At 41.1% G+C, this 27,294-nt stretch overlaps 2 protein-coding genes across 14 annotated transcripts in view; one reads left to right on the top strand and one right to left on the bottom strand.

Annotated features, from left to right (window-relative positions):
- Window positions 1-372: 372 nt before the first annotated feature.
- Window positions 373-5,942, bottom strand: MTERF1 (mitochondrial transcription termination factor 1). 2 transcript variants are annotated; one of them, XM_081882886.1, is made up of 2 exons: window positions 5,538-5,921; window positions 373-1,838 (listed from the first exon to the last, which is right to left on the bottom strand). In XM_081882886.1, the coding sequence occupies exon 2, from the start codon at window positions 1,775-1,777 to the stop codon at window positions 620-622; it is 1,158 nt and encodes a 385-aa protein (XP_081739012.1). In that variant the 5' UTR covers window positions 1,778-1,838; window positions 5,538-5,921; the 3' UTR covers window positions 373-619. The 2 variants fall into 2 exon arrangements, 1 of the variants encoding a protein (XP_081739012.1); XR_014161932.1 differs by lacking the exon at window positions 373-1,838 and adding an exon at window positions 4,264-4,802 and having other exon boundaries at window positions 5,538-5,942.
- Window positions 5,943-12,195: 6,253 nt separating this feature from the next.
- The window catches only part of AKAP9 (A-kinase anchoring protein 9), a 111,796-nt gene continuing 96,697 nt past the window's right edge, over window positions 12,196-27,294 (top strand). For 5 of the 12 annotated variants that reach the window (XM_081931341.1, XM_081931338.1, XM_081931343.1 and 2 more), the window contains exon 1: window positions 12,198-13,159. In XM_081931341.1, coding sequence (XP_081787467.1) covers window positions 13,112-13,159 — 48 coding nt within the window. In that variant the 5' untranslated portion in view covers window positions 12,198-13,111. Of the gene's footprint in view, window positions 13,160-27,294 lie in introns of all 12 variants that reach the window. The other 7 variants (XM_081931336.1, XM_081931335.1, XM_081931342.1 and 4 more) reach the window with 4 other exon arrangements.

The raw sequence follows: 27,294 nt of genomic DNA, 5'->3' as shown, positions 1-27,294 counted from the left end.
GGGGTGGGGGGTGGAATTACATAGAAAAGCAACATTCATTTTAAGTTTAACCTGAGCCAAGAAATACATAGGCAACTTAATACAATGCTCCATTTAAAAGAGTAGGAAAGAAGCACAATAAATAGTAAAAAATACATTCAGCAAAATCAAGTAATAGTGTTTCATTGCTACTGCATCATTTCAGCTATCAGGTTAGAAGGCTCCATGTTTAAATAAATCAATGTAGAAATGTAGCATATCAGGGAGCATATGTAAAGATATTCCTAGATTTGAGGCGCATCCATTCACCAGATCCTATTAAAACCAATACTTTTGAAAATTTAGAATAGCCACAAATAGTTATTAATTCAAAAAAAGTACTGCAAGGCTAAATTATTTTTAATCTCAATACCATTTATTTATTTCTTCCGTTTTGCTGTTTCTTTGGTCACATAAGGCAATTAAAAAAATATTTATTATGTACATTGTACAGGCAGCAACCATTTTGCACCTGGGTGCAATTTCTGACCCCTACAGGGGTTGGTGGAGCATGCATAAGCCCATTTGCCTCCATTAACCCCCCATGCCCCTGTTTGCCCTCTTCTGGGTCCAAAAACATCCATGCATTGGTGGTCGCACATCAATTAGAGCCGTGCAAAATTGTTGCTGGCTTTAACTTTTCCAATTTTGCTTCAAATCGTTGTTTACTTAACGCAAGAATTCCAATTCCATGGATTTGAAAGTTATAGCCTAGCTTTCCCAGCTCATCAATACGGTTACTTATAGTTTTGATGCTTTTGTCCAGAACTAGAGGACTTTTCAGTATTAGATTAATGTTAATATTTGCCTGCAAGAGGCAATCTATTTTATCATTCAGGTTCTGTGGAGAAAGGTATAGAATGCGAAGGTGCTTAAGGACAAACATATCTGCCTCTATTTCAGTGCACCCATGAGACATCAGCTTCTCTTTCACGTTTGCAAGTGTCTTTTTTAGGTATTCATTAGAAAGATCCAGAACATCACCTCCTTGCCCATGTAACAGTGTTAGAAATTCCTTATTGCTCAGACTTAAAGATGACTGCAGAAACTGAACGTTTGCTTTCACTTGCTTGCTGCTCCGTAAGAGGATAAAGGCATTTTTAGAAATTATCTGTTTTACAAAGTCATCTGGCTTTTCTCCACCTAGATCTAAATAGATGTCATTCAAGAGGCTTATCATTTGTTTATTGAGCTCTATACTGTTAGAAAACACCCTTGGAACTCTGGTCAGCATGTTGCCAAGGTCCTTAGACGTCAGCCCAATAGAACAAAATAAGGTAATGTTCTTCTGCATGTTTTCATTATTCCCAGAACGGAAAAAGGATTCAGGGGAACGTTTCAGGATTGTTACAATTTCCATGTCGGTCATCAAAATGCTTCGCCAAATTTCCCAGCGTTCTTTCAGAGACTGGTGTGAGCGAGTGATGGCACGTGGATAACGTGAGATTATACTAGCAATGGCTTCTCTGTTAGCCCCTTTTCCTTGCAAAAAAATCTTCAGGCCATCTTCATTGGTGATCTGCCTCTTGAGAACACCAGGCTGTCGTTTTCTTACCATTTTGACATCCACGCCCATACCAGCCAGATTTTTCACTAAGATGTTGTTCTCCTTGTCCAATTCATCACTGGAGCTATCAATCTTAAGGCAAAGAAACCTAGTGGAATCCCCTCTGAATATAATGTCTGTAGACAACTTGATAAGCCAAGGTAAATTCATGTTGAAAAGCAGTTTATTTTTCACGTTCACCAGTCCTCTCATTGCGATGCTAACCAGGCACTGCAAATCTCTGAATAAAATTGTACTTCCATCAGTTCAGGATCTTTAAGTAAGAGACAAGGAGAGAGAATTATAATAAACTGTAAGGAAGCATTCGTGAACAACCTGTTCATAACTTAATTTGTTTAACACATTTTAAAAGATTCATATTTATTGTGAGAATGAATTAAATGTTAGCAATTTCCTTCTAGATGGGTTATTATTACTTGTGTGGGGTGCCTATTGTATGGGTTAGAAACGTCTGAGAACACTCCTTGGTGGAATGAAGGAGTACCAGAGAGCAGCACATGAAATTCCACCCATCAATTTCCATTTCTTAGTACAGAAAGTATTGATCGATGTATAGAGATCTCTCCTATTCTGATTAATTCAAGAGGGTTCTAGAAGGCTTTCTTTCCATGTGAAAGAAAGAGGCAGGTTTTTGTTTGGGTTATACTCCTTCTGGGAAGCTGTGTACAGCTGGTTTAAACTGATTGTTATCTTTCTGTCAAGGTTGTGCTGACTATAATAGTAAGACCAGGAGGAGCCTGGGCCACACTCACATTCTCTTTCTGTCCCTTTGTTTTGGTGTTCTGTATGCTATAGTGTTAAGGCTTAGTCTTATAAACTTGTAAGTTTTATTGTAAGTGCTACAAATGGATTCTTTTTATGGACTGTGCCAATCCTGAATGTATTGGGTTTGTGACTATTACGCTCATTTGCCTTCAGTAGTAGGTAAAGCTCAAGTACAATTGCCTGTGGTCTATTTTTTGGAATCTCTGCTACGTGTTTAAGTTTTTTCCTCCCCAGTGGAAGAAGCTGGGCGACACCTTGGGTGAGTCATAGGTGGGAGATAGCAACCTGGGCAAGAGCCAGATTGCTATCTAGGAGAGTACATCTGTGGATAGATGGATGCTACATGGTTCTGTCAATGTCTCCTGGTATTTTTGCAGTACATTTTAGTAGAGTGGATAAAGTCTTAGCGGTTTGATGACGGAGGGGGAAAAACTGTAAAGAATGGGTGGGTGGTGCATGTATACATGCGTATTGGTGGATGAGTTGAGGGTGTGGGAATTAGAAAGGGATGAGTACTGTGTGTTGTATGATTTGTGTTTATGTAGTTTGAGTGATTTGGGTAGGGAAATTAGATGGGAGTAGGCACAGGATATAGATTGGTGTGAAGAATATGTGAATGCTGAATATTGAGTGAGGATGTGCCTTAGCAAGAGGATGAGGGAAGACGGAAGGGATGGTACTCCTATCAAGGTAGTTATGAGGAAGAAGGTATGGAAATGGGTGAGGTCCAGATGGCTGCAGATTGTGCCCCTTTCCAACCTTCCATCCAGCTTACTGAGTAAATTCTCTTGACTCTTAAGATGTTTTCAAACTGTGCTACTCTGTTTTTGCTTTTGAAGGACTTTATTGTTTCATCCAGTGTTGTAACTTTATCAGTTTCATTGTTTGTGTATTTGTGGGCATATATTTTATCCTTTCTGTAAACTGCTTAGAGGCTGTTCTTGTATTAAATGTTATATAATTATATGAAATAACAACTTCAGAATAATTATACCTGTCTTGGCGATAAATACTAGCCACACAAGTATTATTTTTTACTAGCCTTCTAGTACTTGAGCAAAGGTAGTAGAGGTTTTTAAAAAAATAATAAATAAATAGTGAAATAAACAGCAAATTACATTCAGAAAATTACAAACAGAGAATTACATTCTCAATGCAGAGGATCCAGACTAAGGGCGCAGTCCTAACCCCATTACTAATGGGAATTCTTAGTAAAATGGTTCAGATTTAAGTGTATATAAAATTGCAGCCATAGAGTAATACAGTAGAACCTTGGTTCTCAAACTTAATCCGTTCCAAGGGTCTGTTCGACTCCCAAAACCATTCAAAAACCAAGGTGCAGCTTCCGATTGGCTGCAGTAGCTTTCTGCACTCAAGTGGAAGATGTGTAGGACATTCGGCTTCCGAAAAACATTTGAAAATTTGAACACTTACTTCTAGGTTTTCGGCGTTCGGGAGCCAAAACGTACAAGTACCAAGACATTCAAGAACAAAGGTACGAATGTATACAACATTAGTCATGTTAAGAGTAAACCCACTGAAAACAATGGACATAAGTAACAAAGGGTCTACAGTTCAGTTAGCATAGGGTGCACTCACGCTAATGAAATACTTTTAAGAAGCAGTTTCCCCTCTTTTGCATCCTCCCAAAATGTTCTGCTGTAGTTCACTGCAGATGGCACAATTCACACCAGCAAAAAGGAGCCACAGAATTATACATGAGTACGTACCCCCATTTGGGTGCTGGGAAAGACTCTAGCCAACCAACTGTGCAGTGTCCTGTGCTTGTCCCAATTACATAGCACTCTCTGTTCATAATCAGGAGCTCACACGTTGGGCTTCATTTTCACACAATACATACTTGCTGGAAGGTAAAATATATGATGTTGTGGGTGAGACTAAATGCCTGATCCTCATGCTATAGTATTAATTCTGTGGTGGTCATATCAGTAGACTGGTTTTTATAAAGTGTTATGCATTAAACTGAGTAGCTATCAGAAAGGAATGTTTTGTTGTGTTCTAAATTGTTGGCTTTGCATGCTTTTATATTATGATATCACATTATAAATGGACTAGTAACCAATAAGTTTAATTAATACTACTTACTAATTGGCACTTTAAGTGCAAGACAAACAATATTCAGATACATTAAAATAAATTCCTTAAATTGGAGCTTAATGGTAGAGCACATGCTTTGGCACAAAAGGTCATGACTCCCTGCATGTAGAAACAGGGCTGCAAAAGATAGGCCGTGATTCTGGAGACGCTCTGCTGAATACTGTACTGAGCTAAATGACCAATGGTCTGACTCTGTATGACAGCTACCTTCCTAAACCGCTTCCTCTGAGGAAAGGCATCATTCCCAAACACTGGATCTTCACCTCATTTACAGCCAGGTTCTGTACATGAGTGTAGCCGGGGATGGGGGGTGAGGGACAGGGGAGGCAGCCCCCTAAATCAAGTAAATAAATGAAAACATTTAACTGACCAATTGCATCGCAGTTAACTCAGTTTCTCCCCACCCCAGCATAATACCTGCCCTCCCCTACAATAAATCCTGGCTACGCCCATGGATCTGTATACGTTAACTCCGAAATAAAACCCGGCTTTATTCGGTTACAATTTATAGTACAAAGAGGCAACAGCAAATTTGGGGGCGCGGGGTGAAGCCGCGGGCGTGCACAGACATCTTCCCTCCAAAAAACAGCTTGCCTCTCACCCCATTGCTGAGACCCTGGGGTGACCTGTAAGAAAGGCATTTTTTCCACAAACAAACGGGGAAATGGGGGTTTCACTTCTGAGTAGACATGATGAATGTGCAGGACTGCGCTGTCGCGGCGAAATCCGAAACAGGAAAACAAGCCTGAGCCCTAGGTTTGCTTAATGAAATATCACCTCCCTCGAAATCAACAGCATTTTAATTCCTAGATTAGATACGGCACGGATGGGAGTTTTAGTTTCCTTCAAAAATCTAGCATGAAATACACATTGCCCCTGAAGCGAACCTCCTTTTCTCTTTTTCCCCTCTGCCACCGCCTTCCCTATTTACTAGCCTCCGCTTTGCTAGCCTTGAGCCGCTAAAATCCTGCTTCCAAAATTTAATCTTCGCGTTCTATGTCTGAGAAACTTTTAAAGGCGTTACAGACAACGCACAACAGTGGGTTGCAGATACTAGCGTGTTGCTCACCGCTGGCATTTGTGCGCTTCCTTCCTTGGGGAGGCGTGGAAAGTTGCAAGCGGAAAAAGCAGAAAGCGCCAAAGAGCACGCGCGTGCAGGAGGGGAAAAGCGCGATGGGTGTTTTACTTTTTTAGTGCTGCCATCTAGCAGAGAGGCCTCGGCCTGCCTTCCTTTTGCTGAAAAAGCGAACTACCAGGAGATGGCGGTATTAGACCAGATTCACACGTTCTTTGTTTCACGGTGTTCTCACGTTGCCGCAGGAAAAAGTAGTGACAAATTAACGCGTTCCTTTCGAATTTGTCATTAGAATCTGTTGATAATCTCGGCCTTCTGAGGTACTGCTTTGGGGCAAAGGAGCTGCTGCTGTTCTTTTAATTTGTCTGTTGGTTGATTGGTTGATTAATCTGTTCTATGCAATGGTTCTATGCAATGTATTGGTCTCCCCAGGCCCACACAGCAGCTTGTTTAAAAATAGGAGATGTTTGGCTATTGCAGGGAAGCTCAGCTGATTACTGTATGTATGAATTTGGAGAGGCTGGCATCACTTAGCCATTACACTGCCTCAATTCAGTGAGTTTTAAAATTCAGCAAGTCAGCCTCATTATGATGTGTGTATGTTTCAGTGTTTCTGTGTGCTGCTCTGGTTCGCCATGCTGGCCACATGACCCGGAAGCTGTACGCTGGCTCCCTCGGCCAATAAAGCGAGATGAGCACCGCAACCCCAAAGTCGGTCACAACTGGACCTAATGGTCAGGGGTTCCTTTACATTTATGTTTGGGTTCAGAGGCATCATTATCATTATTATATTTGTACCCCACCCATCTGACTGGGTTGCCCCAGCCACTCTGGGTGGCATCCAGCATATACAAAACCATAATAAAACATTAAAAACTTCCCTATACAGGGCTGCCTTTAGATGCATTTATTCTAAAGGTTGTCTAGTTACTCATTTCCTTCACATTTGATAGGAGGGTGTTCTGCAGGGCGGGCACCACTACCGAGAAGGCCCTCTGCCTGGTTCTCTGTAACTTCACTTCTCGTAGTGAGAGAACCACCAGAAGACTTCTTCAGAATGCCTTTGAATGCCAATTCCTGATGACAACAGCATGAGAATGCCTCTGTGCTCATGTCTAGTTTATGGGCTTCCCACTGTGGGAAAATTTGACTGGACAGAACTCAAGTCCAGCAGTGCTCTTCTTATGTTCTTTAGTCGTCTGCTGTATGTAGAGGAAGTTTTTATAACAGCAGAATACAGTCAGTTGGGACCTGTAATCTGAAGTGGTTCGGTCACAAGTTTACCACTGCAAGGTCCAAGACTGGAGAATTAAGCAGATAAGGAATAAAACAGATAAGGAAGTTTGGTATTGTCATGTCTACCCACCAGATCTTTTCAGAAATTTATGTGGCAAGTTTTGAACAGGACAGAATATTGTGGAATCCAATAGAGAATGGAGGAAGGATTTGATTAGCCATAAGTCGTTCTCAGGAACATTCTAGAAAGGAAGAAGCAGAACCACATCGCCTGGCTGTTACCCTGCAGTTACTGCTGTCAATTTGCCAACATGTGATAGTCCACAATATCAAATATAGATAAAAGATCTGATAGGATGAATAGCATACTGTGCTCCATATCAGTTTCTATGCATGGATTATTCATAAGGGTTACAGCCACATATTCACAATAGCATATTCAAAATTGAAGTGATAATTGCATGGGAGGTATCAAATAAACATTCTTAAAATACTACAGGATGTAATGAAGCATTGCTGTCTTGTCAAGACAATCAATAGTGTTTAGGATTTTTATTTGTTTATTTTTTCCCCTGTTGCATGAAGCATTGCTCTTTTGCCACACTCCATATGAGGCTTTAGTTGTTCCTGATTAGCTGCAAGAAATACAATCAACAGCAAGATGATCCAGACTAATATTCGGATTTTAGCCCTTTCCCATACCCATCCCTGAAGCCTCAGCATGGTTAACAACTAGAAGCAGCTAATAATGCAACTGTTAGGATTTTAATCAATAAAAAGACAGCACTAAATAACCACAGTCATCCCTAGGCAAATAATTCTTACTCAGACATAAATATCACCTGCTTTTGTTTTCTTCGTAGAAGATATTCAGACTACTTTTTCAAGGATGAGGAGTAAACAGAGGGCAAGATATAGACTCGGGCACTTGGACCCTTAGATTTGTTTTTCTTAGTCATCATTTCCATGCTGCAAGATAAACAGCTTTGAAAGCTGAGGTTTAGCTTCAAAAGTGTTTGTGATATCGCATGGGGGGTCAAAGGGAAAAAGTAAAAAATGTGACTGAGCTAATGCATAGCCCTTGCATGAGCCTAAGCTTCTCTATTGATCCAGGCCAAAATTCCAAACTACCTGCGATAACAGAGCCATATATATTACTGAATATATTACTGAATTTTGTACGATTGGAAATATATTAGCTAGGGAAGCAGGGTCAGCTAATTAATTACCAACTGCAGCCTTTCTTCAAGTGTATATCGTCTTTGATATATTACACTTGCAAAATAAATAATTCATCTCACAAACTTTCTCAGTTGTAGGAAGCCTTAATCTTCTTTCCAGTTAAAGTGCTGGTACCAGCTGAACAGCAAAACCACAGCATTATTGAATGTTTAATTAAAAGATAAGGCAAAATCAAATATGTCCAAAAAAAGATATGTAGAGCTTACGATCTGTCAAACTATAAGCTGCACAACTCTAGGATCCAGGGCACAAAGGGACTTTTCTTCAGGGGGTATGTATTATTGCAATATTACAAGACACCTATGCTTCATGCTTTATTTATAAGTGATTATCTTGATCTCTTTACAACAGGAGAGTGATGTGATGATATGTTGGTTGCTTAGGAAACAAGGCAGCGTGTGAATTGTGCATGCATGTATATAGAAGGCATTATAAACTTGTTTATATGTGGCTATAAATGTACATATGAGTGCATGTAGCATACATACTTGTGAGTGTGCATTTATTTGTATGAATTTTTCAGTGAGTTTCTCATTTACTTGTCATCTGATACATATTGCAGCATTTTGTAAATAAAAGGTTCCTTAGAATATTACTAGTTTTGATTTACAGAGCAATATAAAATGTTCAATGACAATCAAATAACCAGAGGACAAGAGCAGTTTCCATTGTATAACATGAGCTGCCTAGTATTCAGAGGTGTAATAATGTTTTAAAGGGCCTTCCCCAAACAATCATGTTATGTTTTTAATCTGAATAGTGCATTCAGAAAGATAGTGCAATCAGAATACACAGATAAAACCAAGTATTAACTATTCAAGACTGCAGTCTTGATTATTTTTTGTACTTTCTTCTCCATTTTCTACTTTATTTCCTCAAAGCACCCTTTTATGAGATTAAACATGAACAATTCTGTCTTGTTTCATTAAAATCTCAGTCTCCCCTCCTAGCCATTTAGTTCTCGTTCCCAATCTATAAAGTCTTTTTGTTCCTCTTGCAGCAGAATCTGCAATACAATACTCCCGTCAAGCGTAGGAATAAATAGTGCTGAAGAACAGAACTGAAGGATATATTGGAAACTGAAGGCAACACTGGAAATTTGGTACAAACTAAAAAGAGTCATAGCTAATGACAGCATTGTAGCTGAATGCACCTTCCATGATTTGCATGAACAAAACTGGAATGTATATGCCTTGATCAGTGAAAGACCAGTCAGTGAATGGTTATTAAGGGTGGCCAATACAAAAGAGGAAAGGGCTGCTGTCTCTTTAATAGTTGAGTGGGAGAGGGAATTTCAGCTTGCCATGCCCTGTCCTCTTTTGCATCTAATAATACCCTGTGCTGCACCTTGTGATAGAAAAGGTGCTTTGGGCCATCTTTTTTGGTTCTTCTAACAGAGAACCTAATACTACTGTTGCATTTTCAAGATAATCCATACAACTGTGACTAACAGGAAGGCGGTTATTTGTTTGCTTGTTTAATTAGAGCCCCCAAGTCTCTGGATTTTAATCACAAGTCCAGATGAAAGGCTTATAAAAGTTCGTCAAAGGCTGCATGCATTCCGCGGGTTCCGTGTTGCTGAGTCGACACCTGGTATAGCTTAAGGATGAGACTGTCTGTCTGTTTGCTTAAGCAGAATATTTAAGGTCAGTAAGCCAAACACACTCCGTATTTCAGCAGAGGCATATGCTCCCCCACCAGAGTCTTTTTGCCCTATTAACCCCATTTTGGAGCACAATTCTTCTTTGCCACACATAGTGTATACTACCTAAAGGCATTCCTTGTGGCTCCCATGGCAACAGATAAGACCACAGCATACTGCAATACTGAGATGCAAACCTATGCTTGGCTTTGTTGCGGGATGAATTACAGAGGATAGTTCAGCAAAACAGGGAAATAAGTAATGTAATAAACTGTGGTGAGCGCATAAGAATAAACTATTCCCCAGCCCATCCCCACAATGTTAATAGCAACACTTTATACTTACTTTTAATATATTATCTGACAGCTGGACATTGAAATCACTATGCTATCCTTACAAAGGCAAGATGAAAAACGCCTACTGCCTTTAATGGAAATAGGAGTAGACCCTGATCAAATAACGCCTCAGGCACAGACACTCTGCAAATATAGGTGTCTCTTTCATTTTCACATTGCTTCAAATATTTTATTCACGGATCTCTTTGCAATTTTTCTTCCTGACAGGCTTTAATCCCATTGATAGGTCACAAGGGTAAAGATGCATATCCTGGAGATAAAAGTCTTGTTTCTTTCTGTCCAGCACACTTAAGGCTGAAGAACCATATTTAAAATCTTAGAATTGTAGATACCTGCAAGATACCTTCACATTTTCATTCTGGTGTTTGATATGATCACTTACAGTTTGTTTTGGTTTTGCCATTTATGAGATCAAGTGGCAATGTGAACCAAGTATAATGTTAACACTGACTGAATACATATTCTAACATATGTGTGTGTGTGTGTGTGTGTGTGTGTGTGTGTGTGTGTGTAAGTGTAAGTCTGGCCCAGATTCATGCCACCAATATGGAATGGAAATGGATTTCTCTGCTGTTCTCGTGGGCACAACTGTGTGATGCAATTCCAGCAGGAAAATAAATATATGAAAGAGGCCTTTAGGTTTTTCACATGGGGGAAATTAACATTAATGAAAATTAATTTGTCAGAACAGATGGCCAATCAAGCCACGGTATCAGGATGATCAGAAGGCAGGGAAATTTGCTACTCCTAAATAGAGTCTGGTGCTATGAGGTGTTTCTTGTTGCCTCATTCTGCATCTATCATTGCTATGCAATCCATAGCTATTATAGCCTTAGATATACATGACATGTGAAAATGCACATGGCCTCATTTGCAGTATCACTAACTCCTTTCTCACAAAAAAATCTGCCGACAACAGCATTATCCTTGAAGGTATTTCCTGATCTGTAGATGTAATTGACTCAGACTTAATTCCCTAGCTATCCTCCTGTGCTCTCTAGAAGGATCACACTTCTTATGTGATATTAGGAGCTAAATATTTTCAAAGTCAGTATAATTAAGTAACTATATTATGAAACAATCCAGTTTTTAAAATGCCTTTGTCCTTTCTAACCTATCATAGGAAATCAAATGAAAACATTTTGAGAGAAGGAAACGCAACATTATTCCTTAAAACAAACTAAAAGTGTGCCAAGCAACAATAACTTAATATAATTAGTAATCGGGTGGTTTAAGAGGACTTGCGTCAGAATAGGGTTGATGGCAGCCATGGGTAAAGTGTTGTACGTGAGCCCCATCATATATAAATCCATGTATTGAATGAACCAACTCATTTGTATGCCATAAGCCCACCTGCTTAGGGAATTGGTTAATAGTATGCTAACTATACTCATGAATGGGGTCACTCACATGAGGCATGATGGCGAGTGAATGAGTGAACAGCAGGCACCAGCTAGAGAGAGCAAGTGAACAGGTGAGCACTCACTGAATGAGTGAACAGACAGGTGTCTTTATATCTATGCATTTTTTCCTCTTTCCCACTTAAGCCTTGGTTCATGTTGTGCTAAGAAAATGATGGCTTAGTTTACAGTTCTGCTGGGCAGCTCTACATCAGTATCAGGGGAAGGGCAATTCTTGCTCTGGAATGCCCACATGCTTGTTGTTCTTGCCAAATCATAGCTTAGCAAACTATGCCAAACCATGTGCAAATCTGGTCAGCAAGTGGTCTACAGCCACAGAATGAACTGTCATACAGTTGGATAATGGTCTTATTTAAGAATGTGGGAAGCCAGCCATTTTGTCTGGGGGTTCTGCTGCTCATTCATAATAATAATAATAATAATAATAATAATAATAATAATAATAATAATAATAATAATAATTTATACCCTGCCCATTTTGCCCAGCCACTCAGTTCATATTCAGAGGTGACATTACCCAGTTTGCACTTTCCTAAACACAACATAAAACTGTACGCAGCCATCCTTCAAACTCAGTGTTCTCTAAATTTTGCAATTTAGTTATCCAGTCAAGAAATCGTGTACAAAAATGGATATGCTAGGGTAAAGTGTGTGTATAAATGAAAGTATATTTGTGAAAGTAACATATTAGACAAAACTGCACACAAAAACGTTTATATTAAGGTAAATTTGCACTAAAGTGTTGATGGATTTTCGTGAGAACTTTTAGAGGAAACATTTCCAAACTGATGTGGAAATGTGGAGAACTGTACTTCAGATTAGGAAAATGAGAAACTGAGAAACCAGAGCTGGCAGATTTTGTCCATCACTTAAGAGTAACCCCTATGCTTGATTTCTAAAAATGCGTGATGGCCTCCGCCCAGACTAAAATGACAAGTCTCCACTAGTTTTAACAGCTGCGTAGAAGAGGGAATTTCAGCTACATCTACCAAATTTCCCTCAACTGCACAAAGGTTAAAGAGGCAGGAGCCATGTTTCTCCTTTGCAACAGGGCACCTTTCTCGTTTTAGTCTGGCTTGCAAGTCACACCCTTTAGCCTGGACGTGCTGCGCCACAGCTGTGGATCGGGGGCGGCGGCGCGTTCCACACACTCTGTGCATGTCCAGAGGCGCCCACATCTTCAAGATCCAACAGGTGTCCGAGCGGCAGCTTCCAACCAGTCGCTTCCGCGGAACTGAGCTCTTTAACTCAGAAAGAAAGCCCGCCTTAAAACCCTAACGGCTTGCGAAAGGGCCAAGAGTCGGGAAGCCTGCACTATGGCAACCACCTCCCGCCTTGGGACGCGCGACGCCGCGGGAGAAGCAACTCCCTCCAGGGGGTCGCTTTCTGGCAGCTCGGTGGGAAGGAGGAGGCGGAGAAGGAGGCGGCGGCGGCGCGGACGTCACTTTCCCCGGCCGCATGTTTACGTGGAGATGAAGATGGCGGCGCCGGTGGATCCGCCACGGAGTCCCCGGTCGCCGTAGCGCCCTGAGCGCGTCCCGGGTGCCAGAGGAACCGGGCAGGAGGAGCCGCAGAGGGGAGCCGTCCCCTTTGGGCGCCTGGGGGGCGAGCGGCCCCCTTCGCCTTTCCGCCTGGCGCGCAGTAACGCTGTTGTCTCTCCGCGCAGGGGCCATGGAGGACGAGGAGAGGCAGAAGAAGCTGGAGGCCGGCAAAGCGAAGGTGAGAAGGGGCGGGAAGGCGCTGGGCAGGAGCGGGCCAAGTCCGACCCCGGGGGGCTGCCGTCGGGGGAAATGCGTGGCCGCCTCCGGGCTGGATTTAATGGGTGAGAGGAGGTGAAGCTTTGCCGGGCCCGCCCCTCTGCTGGCTGTCATCCGTTGCGGACTGAGCGGAATATTAAAGCTCCTCCGGGGGAGAATCGTGCGCCTCCCAGGCGGGCCCTGGCATCCTTCCCGAGCTGCGTTTTTCTTTGTTTGCCGCTTCTCTTTGTGTATGTGCGCGCGCCCTGCGCGGCGTCGATCGCCGCGGGTTTGCTCTTGCTTTTTTATCTTTATTTTTTAACCCACCCTCCCCTTCTTGAAAATGTAGGACCCAGCTCGGAGGAGCCTCCTTCCTATTTGTATGTGTAGTAATGCGATTGGCTCGTGACAGCTGTTGCTGGACAGAAGCGGCCACATGCCTGGAAAATGCCACAGGTGCCAACGAGGAAGGGCTGTGTGTGGCTCTTCTCGTGCCGGATCAGCTGGTCCAAGGGGAGGAAGGGACGTCCCAGACTTGGCTTGGCTTGAATTAATTGCCTCAGGTGTTTAGATCTCGCTTTTCGAATGCATATTCCGGAGGCCTAGTGATATTAAATCAGAAGTACAATAAAGAAAGACGCACGCATACTTGAAAACGCTGCAGACTAAAAGCAGTAGAGTCCAAAATCTAAGAAGATAAACTAAGACTTCATGCATGTTCCCCACATGTGAGACCAGCTATCGGTCATTTGTGCAGCAATCACTACCTCTATCCCTCATGCGTGTAAAGAAGTGGTGTGGAGCTGACATTTGTACACCTGATTTCTCTGATGGTTCAACTGCAGTAGATGGTTGGAATCTAGCCTGTGTCATGTTTGGTGGTGGGATAAATAAACTCAACGAATAAGTGACATTTGAAATAATAATCAACCCTTAGGGTTTTTTCTGCAGCTTTCATTAGTTATAGCTGAAAAGGGACATTTCTATGTGTAAAGTGCTTGCTAGTTTGATCTTTATAATGTTTTTGACTTGCATAGTGCTCTGAAACAAGATATTTTTTATCCTTGCAATAAGTACATCACTATTTATCATAATGTAAAAATACATAAAAAGGAGGAGGCATGTTTGGTTTATTCTGACCGCTTGTGTTATGGCTAGAAACATAATGACTTGCCGAAGTTCCGTTAATGAGCTTGGGCTGCGAGAATTTGAATTTTAAACCTCACCTCTTCTTAAAATCTGGAGATGTGCATTAAAAAGTGGAATAAGTGTCATTTTTATTGTATCCTTAGCACCATGATAGATAGGATTTTTTGGTGCTAATGGGTAACTAATTTGCATTAAACAGATAAGCAACTCAAATTGCCTTCACACCATGCTTATAAATAATGCAGCACAATAGAGCTAGTCTGTCACGCTGTAAATCAGGCTACCAATTAATCCGTGAAAGGCCAGCTCTTAATCTGTGAAAGGCCAAAGTGAACAATTTATCCCAAGTAACAGAATTTGGAAAGAAAATAGATTTGGATAATGTTAACATTTGCAGTAGTTTTGATATAGAGTACATAATCTAGAGATCCCATCAATGGTGAACATGAAACTCCATTTGACACCTCTGAGTATAAAGAACATATTTGTTTATTAATCTAAGAAATGAATTAATTGCTCTTCAGCCAAAACTTTCAAAATGGACTACAAAAAGTTGAAAACAAATCATAAATATCTAGGTAAAATACACTAAACCAAGAGATTAAGCAGCAATAAAATAATTTAAAATCAACTAATTTAAAATACTCCCCCCTCCCCAAATCAGTAGATACAAAGGGATAGGGTCTGCAACAAGCAAACCTCCTTGGAACTATTGATCAGGATTCCTCTCCTCGCCTGATCTTTTACTTGTGTTTAACTTACACATCAAATCGCTATCCTGTTTCGAAAGTCTGGCAAGCTTTTTATTTAAATTCAGGTTGGAGGAAGAAGCTGATAGAGAAGTTCCCCAAAATATTATTTTCTGTATTCTGCATGCTATATTTTCATTTTCTGGAGGAGAATAGAGAGGCAAATGGGTGAGAAGATTGTGGTAGCCCTAATGCCCTCCTGTTGTTTTGGACTACATCTCCCATCATCCCTGATCATTAGCCATTGGCTGGGGCTGGCCCCCAACTATATCTGAAGGACAGCAAGTTGAGGAAGGCTGCTCCAGAACTCTTCCAGCTCTGGCAGGGAGGCTTAGATAAAGCCTGTCTTGACTTATCCTTTGTCCCTTCTAGATTCTTCCTTTCTTGGCATCAACACTGGAGGAGAGGTGGATAGCAAGCACCCAGTTTCTCCTTTTGCTCCACCTTGTTTCCCAAAAGTACAGCAAAGATAGAAGCTTGCTTCTCAGTCTCCTACCCACACCTGTCATATATAATGTGGCAAGCAGCACATTCTTGTGATCATTTACTAGCTTCTTACAAGAAGTCATCATAGGGGCTTCAACGCATCTTGCCACTCATTTGAATGAATGCATACAAAGCTCCTTAAAGTGGCTATGCATGTTTAGAACAAAACAAGTAGACCACAAAAGATCTCCCGCAAATATACAAGCCATAACACATGAACATATAAACACAACACGAAGCAATTGGGGAACCATCATAATAAGTAATCAGCTAGCCAAGCATAAAGAGAAGGGGGAAATTAACCTATAATGTCTCTCCATAAAGCCCCATGAGTTGTTGGAGGAAGCCAATCGTGCTCTTGGACAAAAACAACAAAATCATTTCACATGAAATAATAATTAATAATTATTAATTAAAAACCCATCTGGCTGAGTTTCCCCAGCCACTTTTTTTCCCTCCTTGGACTTTCCACCGCACCCCCAAATTGACAAGTAAGTTTTTCCATAAGGGCCACCAACTAAATCTGGAATACTACTCTTTCATCAAATCAGTTGTTACTAATGTCCAATTTCGGGCAGATTTTCTTTCTTGACTGGCCTAATGAAGCAGCAGGTCTGTCTTCATAAAGTATCCTGACAGCATATATTGTGATCACAGATGATTGCTGTATAAAAAAATGTGTAAAAACACACCCCCTTACAACACAGTCCTATATATACCTGCTCAGAAGTAAGCCCCCCACTGCCTTAGGTGAGTGAGTGTGAGATTGCAGCATTAAAGACTTTGGCTGAACCATATTTGCATTGTGTGTCTTATGTAGGATCACACGTAGAAAAGGTTAGACAAGATTTCCAAATTCTTCCTGTAGGAGACAGTATTGTAAGGTCAATCTAGCAGGATTACTCGATGTCACGTGTTCTTCCACCTTTCTGGGGAGTGATGTGGACTCTTGAAAGAGATTATAGGTGAGCTGCAGGGCTTCCTTCTGCCCTGACAGATCTGTGTGCGGTAAAGTTTGTTGCTGCGTTTGACAGATTGCAAACTTGGTAAAGAGCTATGCATTATGAGGAACTTTGGGACAGTTCAGCTGTGTTCAGGATACAATGATCTAAGTGATCTCTGTACAGAACCAAGCAGAACATGAGAATTTCTACAATCTTTTGTCTGTGTAATGGTGTTGGTGGGTCCTTCCCCTTTCTATTTGGTTACAGAGAAATAGAGAACCATAGAATATTTGCAAGAATGAACTTGATGGCAGAGCCTCGTGTATATTCTTGCCTTACTGCACCATTAAGAGACCTCATCAGTTATTTTTATTGTTGTTGTTCTTCTGCTCTGGCTAACTTCTAGAATGGTCAGAATCCATCCCCACCCCCACCCCCACCCCCAATATATATTCACACACTCGTAGTTTTACTACCTTAGAATTCAGCAGTTGCTCCTTACAGGCTGATTATTTATTTCATGGACTATTTATTAAGCTGGTTTGCATTTCCCAAATCAATGTATTTTCTTATTTTCTGTTCCATGCCATCTGTAAAGGCAAGTGCAAGGCTGCAGTGATCATCTGTCTTCTTCCTCCCCTTTGTTCCTGTACTAATCCTCATTCCCATGCATAGGTGTGTCTCCCTTTCACTGATCACTGCGTTAAGAGTCTAGCACAACCAGCTGCTGACTGGGCAAACCATCACCAGCAGTTACCTTTATTATTCAAGCCCTGCCAAGTCTTCTGCAGAAGCAGTGACATTCCAAGAAATGAATAGGCAGCTTTAATTAAGCGTTTGGACTTATTATGCATATGGCATATAGGGAGGTCTACATCTCCAAACAATACCAATGGGGAGGGGGAGGTGAATAGTAATCTTGTTTGTAGAACAAAGAAAGGGGCTTGCATGTCTCTGAATTGTAGTAGTGAATAACTACAGCCGATGTAATAGCTGAAATCACAGCACTTGCTCTGTTGTTTGGTGCACTAAAGAAATACAAGAATTTCTTGGTTGTAAACTTCTTATTTTCTTAGAAAGCATATTTCTGGTAGGTGCAGGAAAAAGAAATATTTGATTTTTTTGTAATAAACCATGAGCTGGTTTGGACTAAATCCTAGTTTGGTGAGAATGAGCCTTCTCTCTCTCTCTCTCTCTCTCTCTCTCTCTCTCTCTCTCTCTCTCTCTCTCTCTCTCTCTCTCCCCCCCCCTCCCCCTCCCCCTCCCCCTCCCTCTCCCCCCCCCGCCCCCGCCGCTTGTGTGAGTCTTTCTTCCCACCAGTACAGCTGCAAGGATGAGTTCAGATTATTTTGCTTCAGTTTTTGATTAACCTAAACTTGCCCTGCTGTCTGAACCTGGACAAACTGTGGGTAATCTTAACTATGGTTAGTGGAAAGAAGCCAGCTCCAAACCATAGTTAAAAGCTGCATTGTTTCCACTAACTGTAGTTAATATTAATCATCTTGGGCCTTAGATTACATGATTGACCTGCAGTAAATTTAAAATGGGAGTGTTAACTTATGACTTGACTTCATTGTGGCCCTGCTGGAGAAGGAAAGGGGAGCGAGAACTGTGAGAGTCTGAGTGGAGTCCAGGCTTTTTCTCATAATGCTAAAAAGAAAAAAAGAGGTTTTGCAGGCATGGTTTGTTCTGTACGTGAAGGTCAGTATTAGTGAAGGTGTAAGCGTGTGCAGGGGACACAGGTGGCGCTGTGGGTTAAAGCCTCAGCACCTAGGACTTGCTGATTGAAAGGTTGGCGGTTCGAATCCCTGCTGCGGGGTGCGCTCCCGCTGCTCGGTCCCAGCGCCTGCCAACCTAGCAGTTCGAAAGCAGCTCCGGGTGCAAGTAGAGAAATAGGGACCGCTTACCAGCGGGAAGGTAAACGGCGTTTCCGTGTGCAGCTCTGGCTCACCAGAGCAGCGATGTCACACTGGCCATGTGACCCGGACGTGTCTCCAGACAGCGCTGGCCCCTGGCCTCTTAAGTGAGATGGGCGCACAACCCCAGAGTCTGTCAAGACTGGCCCGTACGGGCAGGGGTACCTTTACCTTTACCTTTAAGCGTGTGCAGATTAAGACGAGCCCCATGGTGTGTTCAGTAAGGTTTACTTCCAAGTAAGAGGTCATAGAATTACATTGTAGTTGAGCAATTCTATACACTTCTAGGTTCCTTCTTCTGCCATGGCAAATGCAGTAGTGAAAAAATATTTTTGGATCATAGAAATTGTACCTTACACACATCTCCCCACTGGATGAATCCCAGGAATGAAGAATGTGTCTGAAGACATATCTTCAGTGGCTTACACAAACCTGTGACCTAGAGCTGAAAAGCTCTATATCCTATTTCCAATCACTTAAGCTATCCTCTTCTACAGTAATTTCTTTTTAGTGCTCATAGATTGGAAGAGACTAGTAATCCTGTGTTGGTTTATTAGTAAAACCCACATTTAGACACAGAGATTTCTACTTCAGTGGGAGTTGTTTTGTCAAATCCTCCTTCCTTCAATATTTTATACTAATACGGGCTATAAATGCTTTAAATAAATGAGTTAGTATACACAGGTCAGCCAAAGAAATTATTCTTATCTTTCTGATTTTATTTCATATTACTGTTTAAACAAAATTAACCTTGCTTTTTCTTTGTAATTTCTATCCTAGTAACTACATCAAAAATAGTTAAATGTCTTGAACTAATCTTATGCATAGGAGCAACAACAAAGTATACAGTATTAAAATATGTTGGTACTAATATAAAACAAAACAGTACAATGTAAATTCTAATTTAGATGTCATCACCAAGATATTCTTTCTACTAATTATGCCTGTAAATAAAGGTTTTTTTCTGTGCAAATTAAAACATTGGGATCATTTAATGAATTTAGGAGAAATTACACTTTGTCATCATTATGTTTAAGGTTAAATCTGTATCACATAGTGTCAGTATTAACAATTTCATTCTTAGGTTGGGTGAAAATGTAGGCAAATAGGACATCTACACAAAAGTTAAAGTGAGCTGTGTTACAAGAAAAGAATCAAAATCTGTACTGGGACAATACCTTTATTAGGCCAACACATGCCTTCAGAGATTGTCATGCTTCTTATTCCCAGGAAACCTCCATGCAGTCTGATATTTGCCGAACACCTAAAGAACCTCCTCTTCCATCCCATCTCAAGACTGTAACCAGATGCAAACTTCATAGCTTCAACATCAGCTGTCAACCAAATTTTTGTGCTGCTTTGGTTGACCTGATAAAAGTACAGTTGTACCTCAGCCTACGTATCCCTCCGGTTACGTAAACTTCGGGAAGCATAAAGAGCAAACCAGGAAGTATATTTCCGGGTTTTGGCCATGTGCACATGTGCAGAAGCGGTCTTCCGGTTGCGAAAACTTCGGGATACGGCTGGACCTCTGGAACGGATCCTGTTCGCAACTGGAGGTACCACTGTATCTCCCTAATAGCAAGCTTGAAAGACATCCACACACCTTATTATGGCATTATTTGCTGGAATAATTGGATTTCATTTGTGCACATGGCACCATTTGCTTTCCCCCTTTTCAAAAATCAAACCCAAAGAAAGCATAGTGATTTCTCCTGTAACAAGACTGATTGCAATACTTCACTTACTATGAGTTAAGCAAGATTAAATGCAGCAGAAATTACTTACGAGTCAAATGTGCATAGCATTGATGTATTATATTAAATCAGAAAACTAAGGTCCTTATTTATTTGTTTCAGCAATTTTTACCTAGTATTGACCCCAAAGGGCTCCTAGAGCAGCTTTCTTAAATTCCCTAATAAATGCTTAACACATACGTGTCATGTCATAATGTCCCTGAGTTTCTGCATCTACACCTTTTGACATGAAATTAAGAAATTCTTAAATTATAATGTAAAGAGTTATTCTTATAGCACATCTTTGGTAAAAGTAGGAGTTGACTGTTCATGTAAGTCTTACTGCAGAATTGGCTAAACTGTGGCTCACCAGATGTTGTTGGAATCCAATTCACATCTGCTGTTGTCATAGTTGGGGGTGATGGGGATTGCAACCCAGCAACAACTGGAAGGCCACAGGACAGCCATCACTAGTTTACTGGCTGATTCCAAAGGTTGGGCCAATTTTGACACTATTAGTCTCCTTTTCAAAAGGCCAAAACTCCGTTTTGGGAATGTGCTGTACACTGTGCAGTAGGGATAAACAGGTGTTTCCGGTTTTATAGGAGTATAAACCCTCAGAGAAACCAAAGAAACTTGAAATGTCTAGAAGACTAAGAAGGCCGTTGGCACTTTCAGGCTGTTGACCAGCAGTAGCTTTCATTTTTTATTATTCCTCTTTTTAAAAAATCAAGAAACAACTGAGGCACTAAGAGCAGCAGGAGTTTGCTGAAAAGGGCTGCGGAATCCTCATGTTGCTATCTGTAGCTGTTGCCTTTTTTCCACCCAAACCCATTTCTGCCACTTCCGTTCTTAAAATGTGTCTGGTCTTAGTTAGGGAATGGATGTGGAGGAGCCACTGAAAGCATTAAAATATATCAAGGCATTGTTCCTTTTCAATTTTCTTGAATGTTCTTCATTTCCCCCCTAAGATAAGGCCATTATTCATATTCAAAAACTGTTCCTTTGAGTCTGTTGGTCTCTTACAGTAGTTAATAGATTTATTCTTTAAATCACTGAATGGAATCAAGGTCTTAAATCAAGTCTGGACTTTTTCAGTCATCTAATATGTACGGAGTGATTGGTATGTACTGCTTGGAGATTGCAGCAACTGTTGCAGTACTTGCATACATTTGCTTGTTTATAATTGGCTCCTATATGGAAAACACAGATGGTGTAGACTCTGGCTTTCCATATGTTTTTGGTTAGAGCAAATTGTGTTTAACTAGTAATTTTAAATTCTTATTTAATTATGTGAACTGAAACTATTTTTGTAATAGGTGTCCAGGTTTGGTTTTGTTTTTGCGTATTTAATAGATTTATAGCTTGCATTTCCACTATTTAGGTCTTTAAGGTGGCTCACACACATAGTTGAATACCTGAAGAAGTGTGCATGCACACGAAAGCTCATACCAAACTTAGTTGGTCTCAAAGGTGCTACTGGAAGGATTTTTTTTATTTTGTTTCAACTACGACAGACCAACACGGCTACCTGCCTGTAAATAGTTGAATAAAGTTTACTGTCTCAGCATGAGGCTGGCTTCCTCATGTAGGTCTTCCACTTGACAACAAAGCATGGATTGCTATTGTTGAGAAAATGCAATTTTCATTCTTAATTTTCCATTCTCCACCCAACCCAAAATAGTCAGCATTTTGTGCCAGCTGGGCATGCTCAGTTTTTATTGGGTGGTTTTGTGGAGTTAGCAGTTTTTCTATATTAAAAAGTGCTTTTGAAATCTCAGGGTTGTCCCAAGTTGGAGAATTGAATTCGCTATTAGTCTATTCAGATGGGACACTGCAACAAAATGCTTCAGATACGTATGTTGACAGGGGCAGAGCTTTCAAAGCCAAGAGACTGCCTGGAGCAAGTGAGCAGGATGGTGCTGGCTGGTGAATGAACGGACAGGTGCCCTTTTGTCTCAGTTTCTCCATTCTCAATTTCCAGCTGCTTCTATTCTCCCTCTCACTCAGCTTTTAGTTATAGTTGCGGAGCAGAACTGGAATTGGAATGCAGGATGATTGGTTAATCTGGAAGCCCTGTGGCCTTCTCATATTGATATTCATCAGTCCATAGAAATGTCTACGCTTTGTGTTGTTTCTTTAAAAAAACAAATTATGCATGCAATGCTACTACAGTATTTAGAAGGCGAGCTGACTTTGATTATGATTATTCACTATTTTCTTTGGTCTCAGTTGAATAAATCTAATAATTTGTGAGCTGCATTTTTATAATTTGCTACCATACTAACCATACCATCCATATTTTGCAGGGGTAGGGAATGTCTGGCCACCCAGATGTTGTTGTACTCCAACTCACTTCAGCACTAGCCTACGTGACCAATGGTGGGAGTTGTTGTTCAGCAACATCTGGAGGACCATATGCTCCCCAGCCCTATTCTGGAGGAGCTTCCAACAGATGGAACATCTGTATATCCAAACCATAGTTTTGTATGTAATGTTTGTTCTATTCATTTATTTAAAGTTGTGAGAACTGAGCACATAAAAAGCAGCATTAATAATAATCATGGTTCATTAACCAATTAGTTAGAAATTGCAGGAATATTCAGAGCAAACAGAAATGCATCAATTGTATCATCACCAATCTGTGATGAAGTGGTACATCTTTCTCCTTAATCTAAAATACATAATAAATTAGACAGATAAGCATGCTAAGTCACTTAGGATTCTCTTCTATCCTCACAATAAAAGGATTTGCTCCAACGAATATTTTGCTGATTCTCAAGGATTTGGATTAGTCTACAAGAGAACAGAAAACCTGTGGCAGAGATGCATGGCATAGTGTATTCAGATGCTACAAAACAGGATTAAGAGGATTTCAGCAATTTAATTTTTCTTCCCCTTCTGAACCTAAGTCACCCTCTTATAAACTCCTTCCATAATATGCTGTACACACTTTATCGTAGCCCTTTGTAGTTCAAGATTACAGTATATGAGTTTAAATTCCAGATTTGGCATGGTGTACCAAGCCAAAACATCATAAGACTGCCTGGGAAGGGGGAGAAACATTTTATAAAACCGAAAGAGTAATCCAATCATTTGTTTCTAGCAACAAATTTCTATGATATCTGCTGAATCCCTATTTTATAATTTCTCAAAATGTTAGGTAGGAGGGGAGTGCTCACATTAAAACATTTTATCTATTATTAGCAGAAAAAGACTGCTCCAGGAGCAGTGTTTTAATTGTAGTTTAATTGCAGCTCAGGACAGCACTAGCCTAGGGTTGCCATACATCTGGGAACTCCCGGACATGTCCTCTTTTGGGGGTCCTACATGCCCATTCGGGGAGAATTTCACCTTTTAAAGCTAATATCTTAGATTTTGGGTTTAAATTTTGTGTGTGCGTGCACGGACAAGTGGTTCTGGTTCAGGCTCTGGTGTGGGCAACCCGGGCTTTGGCTTGGGCGGCTTGGGCTCAGTGGCTCTAAAAAAACTCAACAATTTTTTGTCTCCATATTTTTACTTCTTGAAACATGGCAACCCTACACTAGCCTGTTTTCCAGTCAAGCATTGCCTAACACCCATGAAGATTCACCACTTCCAACATCTCTGTATACTCATGCTGGAATAGGAAGTGGAGGCTCACCTTGCATGAGAGCCCAGTGGCGTGGCGTGGGTTGTCAGCACGTAATTTGCGCCCCCTAACCCGTGGATTTGCGCCCCCTAACCCCCAGATGTTGCGCCTGGTGCGGCCGGCCCCCCCTGCACCCCCCACGCTACGCCACTGTGAGAGCCTGAACTGAACTGCTAATAATGGATTCAGGACTATCTTCTCCCAGGTATACCCAGCTTCTTGTGATCTTCTGAAAAGGCTTTGCTTCATGTCTAGCTAGCTAGGGCATTGCTAGGGATGTTCGCTTTTATTCTGTGGTACCTGCATTGTAGAATTCAATTACAGTTCCCCTTTCAAGTCCATAATTGTAGGTTTTTAGATTGCAATAGATGATTCTTTTTATACTGGCATTTTAGGTGCAACATGATTTTGATTTTTTAGCTCTGTTGAAATTAAACCAGTACACTTCTCCTTTGCACCTTCTTCACTGCTCTGTGTGAGGACATTTCCTTCTGTTGACTCTCTGGCCATTATAGCATATGACACTAAACTGCAGATCCGCACTTCTCAGACCTCGCACACAGACAAGAGAAGGACTTTGGCAGAGTAGGAGAAGGACTTTGGCAGAGTAGGAGAAGGACTTTGGCAGAGTTTAATTTCACTTTCATAGAATCCCAGTCTAGCAATATGAACCAGAGAACATAGCTAAAAATAAGCACTGGTTAGCTTAACAAGCCAGATTTATAATTCATGGTTTGAAGTAAGCATGTTACAAAGCTTTTCTGTTACAGTTCATTTTAAAACACTATCCCTGGTTTGAACGTAATGCTAGGCAGGGATTTTGTGAAAGTGGAAGTAAACTTCCAAACTGTGTGGAAGGAGTAGTGGATGGAGTGTCTGAGCCTGGTGCTTTGCATAGGCTTGTTCAGGCTCATCCACATAGCACCAAACCATGGTTCAGCATTATGTGCAAATGTGGCCTCACTCTCCCTGTCAGCAGTGGAGTATAACTGCAGGTGCACAATGGGGAATGTAGTAATCTAACTAGATTGAGCCCAAACTTTAAAAAAATGCTATTTGACTTTAAAATAGCTAACGTACAGCATTTTTTTTTGTATTGTTCTAGAAATACTACCCTACCGATGGGAGTGTTGGCAACACCAGTCTAAGATATGTCTAACAGAGGAAGGGGAAGAGGCTAGAGAAGGGGAGAGAATACTACAGCTGAAGGACCTTTTCCTGTTCTGCCCATTAGATTCCAAAGGCAATTACCCAGTACTTGAATAAATCATTGATGCTTGGTTATATGAGCACCGATGCAGATAAATAATTCTATTGTCATTGGCTTAAAGATACGGCATGCTATCAGGCTAACAATTTACTCCTTCTCATTTGCATTTGAGTAATAAGGTTGTGTACACTCCTATTTAACCTGCTGCCACTGAACTCCCACTGCCGCATTGGGAAGCAGGGTCCACACAACATTAGCCGCAATCCATGTCTATCCAGTATCTGTCCTGTTGTTTCCCATAAAATACTGCGTTTTTATGTGTTTTTCTGCAAACCAGCTTTGATCTGAATTGAGAAAATGAACGGGTCTAGCCAGTAATGTATACACAGACATAGTTTGTGTTGCTGTGGAAGCAAATTATCAACCCCATGCTGAATGGAAACTGAACGCTGCTCAGGCAGGGGCTTAAAGTGGTTAAATGTCCAGCAGATGAGTCGTGCCAACTGGACTTGCACCTGTTCCTCACAGCAGACATGAAGTGAAATAATTGCCCAAGCAGTGCTAGGACTGTCAGTAATTTTTCTTGTGACAAGAAGCTGGCATACTTAGTGACATTTCTGATTAACCTGGTGTGTGCCACGTTATAAATTGTGTCACATATTCAATATATCACTATTTGTATTGATTCAAGCACATTGCAAACATCTTTCATATTTAGTCTAATAACAATTTAACGTCTTGGTGATATTTTCTCTTTATGCATTGTGGAATATTACTAATAATCGATTCGTAAGGCTGAATTAAATTGATTGCTCTACATATGACTAAGTAGCGCCATTCTTTGGGATACTATTTAGCTTCACTGAATTCATTTAAATTTTAATTCCTACTCGGATGCTCTTGAATTGTATATGTGGAAAGCCAGTGAGGTCACACACACCATCCCTCCAACCTGGACTTTCCTCTGTTGGGCAGAAACATCTGAAGGGGGGAACACTTCATGATCGAGGCTTCTGATAGTCAAGGACTCTGCATTCAGCTAAACATACTGACAATACCCTCTTAGACCTTCCTGCTCAGCGCGAGATGGGTTGGGTGGAAGGAAGGATGAGGCCAGTGTGTGAAAGTCCTTCAGGCCCTCCTGAACACCTGAATAGTGCTGTAATACAGAAAAAATATCAGTAAACGAAATATCATTTTAGGCATGTCCTGTTGATGCATGACCACCGGCAGGCAGGTCCTTTTGAACCCAGAAGAGGGAGGAATGAGACGAGGGCCAGATGGAATGGGGTGGAGCAGACTTATGCGCACTCCACTGACACACGTGTTGACCTGGAACACAGCCCCCATGGAAACGGAGAGTTGCCTGTACAGTGGTGCCTCGCAAGACGAAATTAATCCGTTCCGTGAGGCTCTTCGTATAGCGGTTTTTTCGTCTTGCGAAGCAAGCCCATTGACAGCTTAGCGGATTAGCGCTACAGCTGTCAAGCGGCTTCCAGCGATCAGCTGTTAAGCGGCTTATCAGCGGAACAGCTGATAAGCGGCTTAGCGGCTTAAAAAAAGGAAGAAAAAAGCGGGAAAAAACGGCAGGGGGATGCAAGATTTTTTTCGTCTTGCGAAGCAACCCCATAGGGGAATTCGTTTTACGAAGCGCCTCCAAAACGGAAAACCCTTTCGTCTAGCGGGTTTTTCGTCTTGCGAGGCGTTCGTCTTGCGGGGCACCACTGTACTTGACATATTAGAAATTCGTACCAACGATGCAACTCCTCTACAAATTGTAATACATGCATTTTTAGTTGTTTATACTTTTTTCTTCTGACTAAAACTCAGTTGGTGAGACTTGAGAAAGCAGAATGCAATCTAAATATATGAAGATTCATAGGAGATTTGACAATCGCTTTAGTGTCTGAATAGTGTTGTGTAATTAAAATCAAATACATAGTGTCTTTTGATTCTGATATTATTCCATAATGGAATATATTACTGTTCCACTAAGTTCTTTCAGTTAAACGGTTAAGATGTAGTTAAATTGATGTTCATGTAGTCTTGGGTCCAAAAGCTTGTTTTTTAGGCATGCCCAGTCAGATTTTTCACTTTCTTTAAGCCACAGGCCTTTGCATCATATGGCAAGCTGCTCTTGCATATCCCCTCAGTTTTAGAAATGGTTTATCATGTGGCATGAAGAACTGCTGTTTGTGAAACATAATCCTGTAGCTCATTTGGGCACATGGAACTAGTTGTGCAGTTCACTGGCTCCCAGCCACTGTAAACGTTTGAGAAATATCGTTGAGGAGGGT

This window comes from Podarcis melisellensis, assembly GCF_964234715.1.
Source record: "Podarcis melisellensis genome assembly, chromosome: 12".
NCBI lineage: Eukaryota > Metazoa > Chordata > Lepidosauria > Squamata > Lacertidae > Podarcis > Podarcis melisellensis.
Note: the sequence above shows the minus strand (reverse complement) of the source record. Positions and strands in the feature narration are given on the sequence as shown.

Bases quoted from the DNA above. Each gene is read 5' to 3' on its own strand.
- MTERF1 (XM_081882886.1), bottom strand. From the start codon at position 1,777: ATGAGAGGACTGGTGAACGTGAAAAATAAACTGCTTTTCAACATGAAT.